This window comes from Aythya ferina (genome assembly GCF_964211825.1).
Source record: "Aythya ferina genome assembly, chromosome: 1".
Taxonomy (NCBI): domain Eukaryota; kingdom Metazoa; phylum Chordata; class Aves; order Anseriformes; family Anatidae; genus Aythya; species Aythya ferina.
In genome coordinates, this window is record NC_140296.1 from 7,643,340 (window position 1) to 7,656,653 (window position 13,314).

At 41.4% G+C, this 13,314-nt stretch overlaps 1 protein-coding gene across 3 annotated transcripts in view; it reads right to left on the minus strand.

The window, feature by feature from the left end:
* Positions 1 to 12,564, minus strand: part of ANKRD42 (ankyrin repeat domain 42) — a 27,627-nt gene extending 15,063 nt beyond the window's left edge. For 2 of the 3 annotated variants that reach the window (XM_084518815.1, XM_084518814.1), the window contains exons 1-8: positions 12,375 to 12,564; positions 9,381 to 9,544; positions 7,698 to 7,805; positions 7,263 to 7,382; positions 6,509 to 6,644; positions 3,497 to 3,697; positions 2,365 to 2,490; positions 309 to 414 (exon numbers count right to left, since the gene is read on the minus strand). In XM_084518815.1, the coding sequence (XP_084374941.1) occupies positions 309 to 414; positions 2,365 to 2,490; positions 3,497 to 3,697; positions 6,509 to 6,644; positions 7,263 to 7,382; positions 7,698 to 7,805; positions 9,381 to 9,544; positions 12,375 to 12,420 (1,007 nt within the window). In that variant the 5' untranslated portion in view covers positions 12,421 to 12,564. Of the gene's footprint in view, positions 1 to 308; positions 415 to 2,364; positions 2,491 to 3,496; positions 3,698 to 6,508; positions 6,645 to 7,262; positions 7,383 to 7,697; positions 7,806 to 9,380; positions 9,545 to 10,588; positions 10,742 to 11,583; positions 11,658 to 12,374 lie in introns of those variants that run through there. The other variant, XM_084518816.1, reaches the window with a different exon arrangement.
* Between the last annotated feature and the right edge of the window lie 750 nt (positions 12,565 to 13,314).

Here is a 13,314-nt window from a genome sequence, read left to right on the forward strand (position 1 = left end):
AATCAGACAGTTTTCTCTAGTTCTCATTTACTTTGTGCAGTTGGAATATATAGGCTTACGACCTTCCTTTTGCAGATCAGTTACTTTTCACCTTTTATGTCTCGCCATGTTCAGAAAAACAAGGTAAACATAAATCCTTTTACAGCTACAGTACTGCTTTGCTTGTTACTCAGAACTGGAATTCACGGACTTGACCTTTTCCTCCCTCCATCACTGAAAATCAGAAGTAATTACAACTAAGCTGACTTGATATTGATATATAAATAGTAAGCAAATAAATGATTGAGCTACATGATATGTGTTGCTACCTCTTGGCTACATCCTTTGGAGTCTCTCCAGCATCATCTGTAATGTCACAGTCAGCTCCCATTTCAAGTAACCACTGTAAGCAATGGACGTGCCCCTGTTCAGCAGCTGGGGAAAGGAAGGTGCACGCAAGTCAGTTGTATTCAGCTGAAGTGTTTCAAACTTCATACATCCCCCTCTTGACACAGTTCAATGTGCCAGAGGGTGGGTTCATTAAGACCCCACAGGTGAGATGCTGTTTCAGAGAAGCCTGCATTTCTAGATGATCAAGTCATACGGGCATACCCATTTTTAGGGAAGATCCTGCAATGTGTTTTTGTGCCTGCCCCTAGTCCTGGAAATTTACTTGCAACTCTTGCTGGAGAGGAGCTGGGCCACACCCATAAGGCAATGCCTCTCAGCTGCAGCCCGATGCAACAGCTTTGCCTAGTTGTGTGATCTAGCACAGCTACTGCCCATGCCGCGTGGTCCCCAGGAACGATGCCTCACAGGATGGTATTTGGCATATCTGGCTGAAAACAGCCAGCTCTTTTTCTCAGGGAAGAATAATTCTGTCTGTCACAGCAACCCATTTGGATAAGTGTCATGTGTGTTTTCATATATAAAAAATCAGGAAATGCAAAGACAATCAGCCATAAAATTTCCCTCAACATTTCATCAACACTGCATGTAAAGACTGGACGAAACAAGTAGCAACATTCCACGAAAAGGAGTAGGAAGGAATGTAGAAAACACTTTTAAAATCCCTTCATATAATTTTTTATAACGGGAACTTCAGTTATCTTTTTAAAAAATCAATTGTTACCTAATCAAAAAGAATTGTAGAAAATAGTGTTAAAAGCGTATTACAAGAATACTTTCCATTATTTTTTCTCTCCCATTTCATGGGACAGGTTGACCATGAGCCAGCAGTGTGCTCTGGTGGCCAAGGAGGCCAATGGGATCCTGGCATTCATAAAAAGGAGTGTGGCCATCAGGTCAAGGGAGGTGATCCTCCCCCTCTACTCTGCCCTGGTCAGGCCTCACCTGGAGTGCTGGGTCCAGTTCTGGGCTCCCCAGTACAAAAAAGACAGGGATCTCCTGGAAAGAGTCCAGTGGAGGGCCACAAAAATGATACGGGGCCTGGAGCATCCTATGAAGAAAGGCTGAGAGACCTGGGTCTGTTCAGCCTTGAGAAGAGAGGACTGAGAGGGGATCTTATCAATGTGTATAAATACCTGAAGTGTGGGAGACAGAGAGATTTGGCCAACCTCTTTTCAGTGTTTTTTGGGGACAGGACAAGGGGCAATGGCCACAAAATGGAGTCCAGGAAGTTCCGCACCAACATGCGAAAGGACTTCTTCACGGTGAGGGTGACGGAGCACTGAAACAGGCTGCCCAGGGAGGTTGTGGAGTCTCCTTCTCTGGAGATATTAAAGTCCTGTCTGGATGCCTATCTGGGCAGCCTGCTCTAGGGAACCTGCTTTGGCAGGGGGGTTGGACCTACTGATCTCTTGAGGTCCCTTCCAACCCCTACAACTCTGTGATTCATCTTTCAGGCATTACTAAGAAAACCCCAGACACAAGAGGACCATTCTTCTGTAGTGCTAGCACTCCACTGCAAATCAAGGTGTTAGATACAAGAAGTTAAGCTTCCTCCACAGCGTATAACAAATTACTTTGTTGTGGTTTTTATAACACATCTCCATGGTAGCAATATGTTCACCAAATAATGGCCCAGACCATAACACAGATCACTGTTATGAACAACTAGCCCATGTTTCTAAAACTGACATCTCACCTGATTAAAAAAATAATAAATTTCAGTTTAGATGTTGTTTTCTTTTTCATACATGTATAAATTTTCTGTATTGACTTCAGCTTGGTTATTTTGTTTTTAAAGTGACACCTACACACACATACATCACAAAATATGTTTTTCAGGTTGCCCTTTCAAGCCCTCAGGAAATGAGACACTGTTTTTCATTAAGTTTATCTGATGAGCAGCCACTTGAAAAACTAAGTAAACAAGCCAGCAACGAACGGTAACAAGCTGAAACACAAATCATAATTACTGACCTTTGTGCATGAGAGTGGATCCCTTATCATCCCGCTCATTAATATTGACTACTCCACTTTTCACTAATCTTCTAAGTTCCAAAAAGTCCCCTTTGAAAGCAGCGCTATGGGCTGGGAAAGCTAAAACTGAAAACAAAACACGTGTTTCCAAACAGATACCAGTAATTCCTCTAAACATGTTCATATTTGTCTCATACAGCTTGCTTCTCTCGTAACAACTTATTCATGGAAATTTCATAGCCAGGTTAACGCATCTTTAATCAGTTAAAACACAGCTGCATTACTAGCACTGTTCATCACAGACTTGACTAAACATGTCTCGGTTATGGCTACAGGCATCTTATACAGCTTGGAGATGAATTTCAAAGACCTGGAATACCTTTGTTTCACAGTTACTGTTCTATTACTGGTGGTAACTAGAGTCATTTGCCTGTTTTGAATTCCACAGTCTAACCAAATATATAAACTAGTTTATTTCTTGGTAAAAAAAACTACTCATAAAGAAAGTTGGATTTTTCCAGTTATATTTAGAGAGAGAGAGAGAGTATTGAAAAAAAAAATATATATATATAAGTATAATGACAAAAGACTAGCAGATAAGGAAAATAAGTGCCTGGAAAAAGTAGAAAGGTGAAAGAGCAGTTCTTATATCTGTGGAATGTTGTCCTTATGAAGCTTGCCACACTTGCATCTTTTGGCAGTTCTGACTGCAGTAGTATTGCTGATTAACAAGTAACCTTAATTTTAGTAGAACATTTCCAGGCTGAACTGTTATTCCGTATAAGTAAAGAATTCCAAGCAGGCAAATCTGAAAATTCATGAAAATTATACAGCTATTCTGGATTTCTGCTGGAGTCTAAGAACGTGCATAACTTGGTATTCATAGTGCAACAGTGTGACAAGTTTTATTTTGATTATTATAAATCTAAGATATTTTTAAAATCACATTGAGAATCCCAGACTGTAGCTATCAGTAAGTGCAGTAACTATTGAAAGCAGTAGCTGTTCCTTACATTGATGATATGAAGGTTGCAATTCTCGTGTAAGTTTTCAGAATCAAGTGTTTTATGAAATGACACCTATTTTAACAGTATAAATTTTAACAACATTTTAGTGTTTGATCCACACTCACCTTCCTGTGTCTCTGGATGCTCCCCCTCTTTTTCCACACTGTTAATATATTGCAGAATATTATCTTTATAGAAGCGCTCAGCCAAGTCCCTTGGAGTCTCTCCGTAGTCATTCCTGGCTTTCAGCATGTGCATGACACTGGCCATTTTACTGACCAAGAACTTAAAGCAGTGCAGATGTCCTTCCACTGCTGCCAGATGTGCTGTAGCCCAAAGTAAAACAAAGTAGGTTAGAGCAAAGCACTGCTGACTACCAAGAAAGCAGTGCTCTCGCTAACAGTTAGATCTAGCTCCTCCACCAGCACCTGAGCCATCCAACACTGCACAACAAGAGGAAGCAGCTCCAGTTGGTCAGGGGATGCTCAGCTCCTATCCAGGATAGAGTCCAGCTGTATGCAAAGGAGGTACAAGAAAACTGTCAAGGGTGGGATCTGCAAAGAAAATTCCCTGGCAGAGCTGACGGCGGGAGACAACACAACACTGCCAAGAGACCTTTGAGCTCTAGCTAGGAGAGTGCACTGCTGGGGTGCCCTGTTCCCCATGAACTGAAATCTCACTGATCAGCAGCTCTGATCTGACTTCATTCTCCTAGGTGGACTCATGGACAAAAGTGACAAAGTGAAAAGAAACAGTATCTTAAAGTTAACTTCTGTTTATTAGTCAGATGGTGCAAAACTGATTCAACTCTTACAAATCCTCTTCCAGATAAGCAAGAATCTCAGGGATGAAACTTCACCTTTTGGAATGAAATCGTATTAAATGTCTGCCCTATGCAGAAAGCAGTCAAAAAAGCTTGAGGCTTTCTGCAAAAATGGAAAAGAGTTTAATTCTGTCCATGTCTTTCTGCAGTTTCAGTGGGATGCTATGGAAGACACATAAAGGAATTTTTTACGGACAGCTTTTAACCTGTGTGTTGCTGAGTGCCCAATGTTTATCTACTCCATGTGATCTGCAGGCACACTTCTCGGTGTTTCATCTCACCTGTTATAAAATCAAGCTAACACTATTCTCTCTTCTCCAAGCAGTGAGTGGAAGAACTATGTCTGTGAAAAATTCAGGTGTCACACTATGATTAAATTATTATTACATTTAGAACAGGCTTAACTGGTAAGAAATAAGTGAAGCATGGCCAAAACCTGAATACAATTAGAAAACAAAATGTTGAATTAAAGAATGCAGAGTATTCAGGGCACTGAATAAGACAGTGTTCTTCAAAAAAAAAAAAAAAAGTATTTTTTTAGATAATTAAAGCCTCTGCCATAATACAAATATGATTCTATGACAAGGTGCAGTCTTACATTTCTTAAGTTTTAGGAGCATGGAATTGCAACCTCAGTAAACTCCTTTTAGTATACTCAAGTAATATTACAGCACTGGCCAGCTAATCTTGAAGCTGAATTATGTAAAAATGATTTAAATTTACTTGACTGTTTCAGACGCTGAGGAAAATAATCTGTACAGCATAACACTCCTGTTAATCATTTATTAGGAGTATTACAAAGCAATTTCTTTCCTCTGGATCATAGGAGGATCAAATGAAACAGAACAAAGGCTGAACAAACCAGCTTCTGTAGATGTCAGAAGAGTAACAAAAGCAATTTTCTACTAACATGTATATACAGAGCATTTAAGTGGAACTGTGCTGGTATTCACCATATCTCCATACTAGATTGTGATATCAGGGAAATGTTCCCAAACGCAAACAAAGCTACCTTCTATGCTGCCCCCAGGGTGCCTAACATCACAAACCTTTATCGCTTGAGCCAATACACCACATGTCCTACCGGGATGTAAGAGCCTCACATCCTTCAACAAAACCCACGTTTGAAAAACAAAACATAGATATTGGTTTACTGGATAAATAGTGCTTAATAGAGGATAAAAGATTTTGAAAGTAGATTTAAAAGGATAACTCTAAACCTCTAAACAAGTTATTGAGGGAAAAATATGCTATTTGGAACAAATAATATGACTGACCATAAGAAAACATGTTAAAAGGGAAAGGATGCAACAGGAACAAAGGGTATGAGCAACAGCATTCAACTTAGAGGACTGAGGCAGTGGTGTGCTAGGCAGAGGAATGGTGGAGAGACTATGAAGAGAGTGCCCATTTTTTTGTGCTAAGGTGACTGTGCACATAATTACGAAAAGAGTACAGACTGCAGATAATATAGAAATTCTGGTATTCCAGAAATCAAGATGAGGAAATCAGAGGTAAATGAGAACAAGGGTTTTACCAACCTAGTTAAGAAACATTTGGATACCAAAACCTGCATATGAACATGCCAGAATCTGCTCACACTGGCACAGCCATTCAAGGCTGGCACACATTCAACAAAGAGCAGGTAGCAGCTGGACCTGCTTGCTGCCCCACCTACCCTTCCCCTCCTGTGACCTCCACTGGCACACGCACTCCACCACATGCTCAGGGGATGCTGCCCTCTCAAAACGAGCCTGCTCCCAACATGAGCTGTTCCATCACCCTTAGCTCTGAGCCTTGCCAGGAACAGCAGGAGCTGAATAGGATGCTGGTGCCAACTGACAGCTACTTGGGATTTTATGAATTCCCTCATCGTTTTAAAAACAGAGCAACTATGTGTATTGCATGGAACCAACTAGCAAAATAAAGCATAGCATCACAGAATGGTTTGGGTTGGAAGGGACCTTAAAGTCCACCCATTTCCACCCCCTCGGTCAGGGACACCTCCCACCAGACCAGGTTGCCCAAAGCCCCATCCAGCCTGGCCTTGAACACCTCCAGGGATGGGGCATCCACAGCTCCTCTGGGCAGCCTGTGCCAGTGCCTCACCACTGTCTGAGTGAAGAATTTTTTCCTTATATCTAATCTAAACCTACTCTCTTTTAGTTTAAAACTGTTACACCTTGTTCTATCAAAACAGTATCTCTTGTCCAACCAACGCTGATAGGTGTGCTTTGCTGAAGGTGTGCTAAGATTATCACATATCACAACAACTGTAATCCAAAGATTAAGTGTATGATTTATCCTGACATACCTGGAAGGTTTCCATTGTTATCCACATCATCTATACATGCTCCCCATCTAACAAGAAGCTGCAAACACCCCAAGCGACCATGAAAAGCAGCATAATGAACAGGCTTCCAGTCATTCTTGTCTGAAACATTTGCATTCTGAAATGAAAACAGTAGGTTAATTCATTCACTTACAAATCTTAGACACAAAACAAATTTTATAAGCAGGAACCAGCTGTTCATTGTGTTAAATTATTTCCATCAAATCAAATAATATTTTTCAAAGTTCATGTCATATAAATAGTTCCCATTCCAAGATGGGTATTTTTCACTGTTTCTTGGTTGTATTGAAATAATATATGCAGAAAAGGTAGATGTTCAGAAGTACTTCTATCGATGTGTTGATGATTATTCTTAAATATACATCTGTATTTTTTTCAGTCTATGTCGTTTACTGTATAGGATTTGTACAATCACAAAAAATCACAACAACCTCAGTGCCTGATCTTCATTTGGTGACATCCCCTGTCAAATAGTGTTCCACATTATTGATTCTCTTTAGATTTTTGGAACATTTCTCTAACATGTCTTACATTCAAAAAAAAAAAAAAAAAAAGAAAGAAATTTAACCTAAGAATAAATTCCCACACCTGCCAACAAGAATATGCCAACAAAGATTAACCTACAGTCCCAAATCTCAGTTAAACTAATGAGTTTTGTTGGAAAAGGACAGCAGACTTTGGCTCCGCACTAGGGATCTGCAGGTAAAAGTCTCACCGCTCCACTTTGCAGTATGGTTTGTAAAGTGTACGACTGCCCATGGGCTGCAGCTAAGTGTGACGGGGTGCACCCACGGTCGTCTCGAGCTTCTAGGTTTGCTCCATTTAATAACAAAGCCTAAAAGAAACACAAAGCCTAAGTTCAGAAAGCAAGCTGAAAAAGCAAACATAGCCTAGCAGGATGACTTAAAATGATCAGCTGGGTAACTGGGGTAACTTCAAAGCATTGTCACTACACAAAATAAATCTTTTTGCGCAGATGGAACAAATGGGTGCACTGCTTTTAACAGCGACTCAGTTCCAGCTCTAATGTTGTGAAGGAACATGAGATACTCACAGCTCCATTAGGAGCCCTCTCAGCTGATCTTCATAATGACTGTGTCCAAACTGCAGCCTGCCTTACTTTTGCTTGAGAGTAAATATTTACACATACCTGCATGCAAGCATCCTGTCCTCGGATAGCCGCAAGGTGAGCTGCAGTCCAGCCTCTGACAGCCACCTGTGTTATGTCAGCTCCGTGCCAGAGCAACCAGTGAAGACACTGCTCAACCAAAACCAAACTCTTGTTATTTAACTATTATTACTATGTGTCTGAGGCACATTTTAACTATAAGTTAACAGTAGATGTTATATTTCAAAACTGCATCAGAATACTTCTTTATGGAAACATGACACCTCAGAGCATGGACTAGCAGGTGAGTTAGACAGTTTCAAGGCCTCATCCAAGGGTACAAAAGTAGAAATAACTACTAACTCAGACCCTAGCACTGATTTTACAGAATGGCTTCTTAATTTTACTCTTCCAGATTTAAAATGTAATCTGTGAGAACATACACATGGCATAAGGTAAAAGCATTGGAAAAATGGTGCAAACATGCTCACTTGAATTCCAGCTAAAATTACTGGCAGGAAAAACACCATGAACTAAATGTAATGCCTCATTTCAGTTATTAGGCTCCTTAGGGTGCATGTAATCCTACCTCTCTTCTCATCCTTTCATAGTTTAGTTTAGCTTTATTCACCTTTTTCCACCAAAAGTTATTGCTTTCAATGGAAAGCTTTAAAAAAATATCAAAAAAAGGCAAGAGAACTAGTTAAAATGTTTTGTTATATATTATCATTATTTAATATATTCTTTTAGGTCAGGCTCCACCTCTGGTTCCTTCATTGTTTCCACCAAGGAGCTTAGTAACAAACAGATGACAGATAATCCAATAAAGTCTTATACATTAACTGCAAAGTAGGAGAGTCAAATGAGAAGTGGCAGAATTTACACATGTAGAAAAGGGTGGGCAAGCAATCTGTTTTTAGGGTTGACAGCATGATCATCAGCATTTTTTGACAGTTTCTGTTCATTCCAGTAACAGAACTGCATTTCTTGAGTTTAGCAATAATTTTACATTTTTTCCTTTGGGACATGATTTTTATATGGTTATACATGACCTTACTGTTTCAAAGTTAGATTGCAAAAATATTATGCAAGAAAACTGTAACAAGGAGATAAATGTTGTGCTGAATACAGCAGCTCGGTCCTTTTGGAAATTCAAAATTTCCAAAGTACCTGCTGATTTCTACATCAACATTCAATGCTTTTATTTCTTAAAATAAAATGTGTTAGCACTGTTTCTAGAGAATGAGGCACGGGACAGAACACTGGTAAACAGAATGAACAGGCTCTCATGTCACTTCTCACTTGGTTCAATCACCTTCATGACTAGAGAATGTGTACATGTCCTAGAGGATTTTCTCATTGTACACATCCTAGCAGAGTTTCTAGGTGTCCTGAGAAAAGGGAAAACACAACAGAAACAAAAGAAGGTCATAAATCTAGAAGGGAGGCCATAAGGCACACTTTTCTCAGAGTAAGAAAATCACTGGTTTTGTAAAATCTGGCAGTGTTAACTATGTAAACTGTGGCTGGGACTTCAGAAAGGCAAAATAAGATACTAAAAACTGTACTTCTGTTCTCAGTGAATATATTTACTGAGAAAATCAGACAGAGATTATTAATTTAGCTTGATCAAAGCCAACGACTTTGTGTCCAGCCTCTCCTAAAGAAGGAAAACATTAACTCACAAAAACATTGCTGTGTCTGAACACCAACATCATATTTTACCTCCAGACTTCCAGAGTGTGCAGCACAGTGCAAAGGTGTGAACTCGTGGACTAAATCCACCTCGTTAATACTAGCTCCTCTTTTTATCATTGACGCAAGTTGTTCTACATCACCGGCTTTCACTGCCTCGTGTACACTAGTGTACTTTTGCTGGTTCTTGACAGCTAGTGAGGAATAATAAAAGGGCATTAGCCAGTTCAGTAACATTTCAGAGAGAGTAAACAAGTGATGAGTCAAAGAATCATCAGGGTGACAGCTTTATAGGAACCAACCCAACGTGTTCAGAGTAACTTCTGAGAGTGAGCCTTGTATCAGCAGGAATCCTTAGCCTCTGTTTGTCAGAAACAAAGCAATACTCAAAAATGTGAAACAGCCATGTCATCTCCAGCCTCAGAAAATGGACCAAAAGAAGCCATGAATAAGAGCCAGAAGAAAGATGACAAGAAACATGGTAAGAGCAGGAAAGCAGAGCTACTCCATCTACATATGCAAATGCTGGAGCACGTCCACCGCAACACTGGCTCTCTTCCAAAACTGTGGGCATCACAAACTTTTTCATCCATCACATCTTCAAGTGCATCACCAGGGGGGCTTCTCACTTGGGTGAACAAGCTCTCAGCCATCACTTTTCAAGTGCTCCACGTGGCCGTGCTCCCACTGCTGCCTGAGGACTCAGCATACCATGGCATACTGTGTTGAGGGCACCAGAGCCTTTACCAATTAAGCATAGCGTGTAATTGCTCTTGACTGAGCTGCACAAGTCAGCTTCATTACAAGCTCATGTCACAATGAAAGCTGCTACATCACAAAAACAATTATTTATACAATGTGTTAGTCATTCTGTGTCGTTCCCTTGCTGTAACTATAGCATTGCTCTGGCACAGGTTACTTTGTTGGCCTAAATTTTTGCCATCACCAAACTCAGTAGTATTTTCATTGACTTCAGTAGCATGGAATAAAACTCTGAACTTAGGTAAAGGCAGAGTGGTACAAAAGTATATGTCACCGGGATAAACTGTATTCTCCTTCAGGCCTTTTCACTGATTAACAGGATAAGTGGGAGCACTGGGAGTCAGATATCCAAACTCCCTTGCAACATCTTGGCACTTTGCCTGAATTGGTCAACAGAAATAAGTGATGTAAGTAGATCTAATGGCTGAACAACAGATAGCTAAGTGTATGAGTAACTCAAAACAATTATTAATCACCTTCTAGAGTAGTCATCATTCCAGCAGCAAAATGCGCTAACACTTGGATTAGATTTCACACTCTAAGGAGAAGTCTTGAAGAAGTAGGCTACTGTTCGGCAAATCAAGCATGTGGGAAAAGGTTGGTCTTAAGGTATTAGTGCCTCAGTTTCCCTGCCTGTAGAGAAGAAATGGTGGTAATAGTTAAAACTGTTAAGCATTTTCTGACCAAAAATATTAGATATCAATGAGATGCTCTGTGAAAAGGCTACTGACACATGTAAAAAAAGTGCTAATACGATGAAAAACAGCCTTCACAGTTTACCTGTGCCTAATTTCATGTAATCTGTAGCAGGATTATAGTGCTCCGGTAGATTTGGGGTTGCCACAGAGAAGAAAAGAGGGGTTAAACTGTTGCTGTAATACAGACTGAGATTAACACACACATCTTGATCTTGTGGCTGTGTATCATCACTTCACTCCCACTTGCCCAAGAGACAGGCTGTATCATTGCCCTGCACAAAGCAGCTTCAGTTAGGAACTGGGACTCTTATTATGCAAAATGCTGTAAGAACAAACAGCAGCAGCACTGAAACAGAGAATAATTCAGGTTGGAAGGGACGTCAGAAAGTAATCTAGTTCATGTTTTTAAATAATAATTACATTTTGCATTTGGGGTTCTTCGTTTTGTTGTTGTTTTTGTTTGCTTCTTTTTAAACAGAGAATATCACCAGGACATAATTTTCCCACAGGGGAGTCATTTCTCATTATGTCAAGTGAGGGTTACAGACTTCAGCACAATTAGGCAGCCTTACACCAGAGGAAAATCTGGTCAATTACACTACTTGCCAAAGTACTAATGTGTTTAACACGAATTTCCAGTGCAACAAGTTCAAGCTTTTTTTTTTTTTTTTTTTTTTTTTTCCCAGAAGTAATACAAATAGCAACACACACTCCCAGCCCCCAGCAGAGGGAATTTTGCCTCCTTTCTCCCTCTGGAAGGACCAGTGACCTACAGCTCCATGGAGATGGATGCCAAATGCTGCGGCACAGCTTCTTGACTCAGGCCAGCAAGAGCAAGCTGCTGGCTAAATTTCAGTAGGGACTGAAATTTAATAAACGGTTGTTAACAAGAATTTTGTACAAAATATATTTGTTCAGTCAGCGAATGACATCTTTCATAATTTTAATGCATTTTTTTTTAAATTGAAACTGTTATCAAATGCTCATTCACTAAGGAAAAATTCCCCTGTAGAGTTAGGTAAATATTGTGGCAACAGTACCTGACCAAAATTCACTAAAGAATTTACTCAGCATGGGGAAAATGGTCAGTTTTACGTTTTCCCTATATTTCTCTAACACAAAAAGAATCCAGTGCTACACTTCTTAGCAGGAGCTCAAGGCAACAAGGACCTAAGCCCCACAGTAGGCGAAGGCACAGTTATTGGGCTGGGGGGTTAAAAATACCAGCTTGGGGGTGACCTCAGGGCTGTGCCACCTTTTACCAAATGCTTGGTAAATATCGATCAAGCCTGATATTTTATATGAGCCTCACGTGAAATGAATATGTTAACAGATGGGGGAACCTCGGGCAAAATAATGGGAAGGGAAGGGAAGGGAAGGGAAGGGAAGGGAAGGGAAGGGAAGGGAAGGGAAGGGAAGGGAAGGGAAGGGAAGGGAAGGGAAGGGAAGGGAAGGGAAGGGAAGGGAAGGGAAGGGAAGGGAAGGGAAGGGAAGGGAAGGGAAGGGAAGGGAAGGGAAGGGAAGGGAAGGGAAGGGAAGGGAAGGGAAACTGCGGGCAAAGCACCTTCACCAGCCGGAGTAGGAGGCAGCGCCGGAGCTGCTGTTGGCATGGCAGCCCCTCACAGCACAAGCAGCCTCACTCGTTGCGCCCTCCTCCTTCTCCTCTTCCTCCCGCTTCTGCCCGCCGTTGCAGCGGTGTTGCCATGGGCACAGGGTTCGCGTTCCCGGCGGGCCGCAGGAAAATGGCGGGCCGGGAGCGGCGGCCATGGCGCCTCAGCGGCCCAGGGCAGGGCGGCGGCCCTGAGGGATTTTGGGCACCGAGGGATGGAGCCTCGGGGCTGGGGCGCTGTGAGGGGGCTGCAGCTGAAGGGGGAGGTGTGGGACTGCCTGAGGAGGCAGCAGCGTGGAGTAATTGATGTTGGGCTGCAGGTGTATGTTCCGTCTGTAAAGGACGGTTCCTCTGTGAGACCTGGGATAAAGCTGCCTGGGGATCGCTGGGCAGGTTAGCAGGAAAAGGGTATCCCGAGCTATTTGTTGTTGGTTTTTGTTTGTTTCCAATGCCCTGGCTTACCACCTTTGTGGCATTCCCCAGGGAGAGGCACAAACCAATCACACCAATCACTATCATCACCCTCAAACTGTCATCCATGTATTAACCAAGAACTATTCAACCCGCTTGCACTCTATCTGTGGGATAATCTGACTAACCACAATTCTTGTGCTTGTAACCTCTCTGCACTAAGATGTTTCAGGGTACAAGTTTGTTTCTTTTTTTTCCTGCAGTTCAGAAGTCCTGCTCTTCAGCCCTGTTAGCCAGAAGTATCCGATACCCTGGAGGGAAACTGGGTTCCTTTGATGGGGCCAAAAAAGCACTCTGCATTTCAAGGCCCATTCCCAAATCAGATTTACAGGTGTGCACTGATAATTACATCTAAATAAAATCCATTTTGAGCTTAATTATTCTTGTTAGTAAGTTGCTGTAAATCCTCTTACTGCACAAGGAT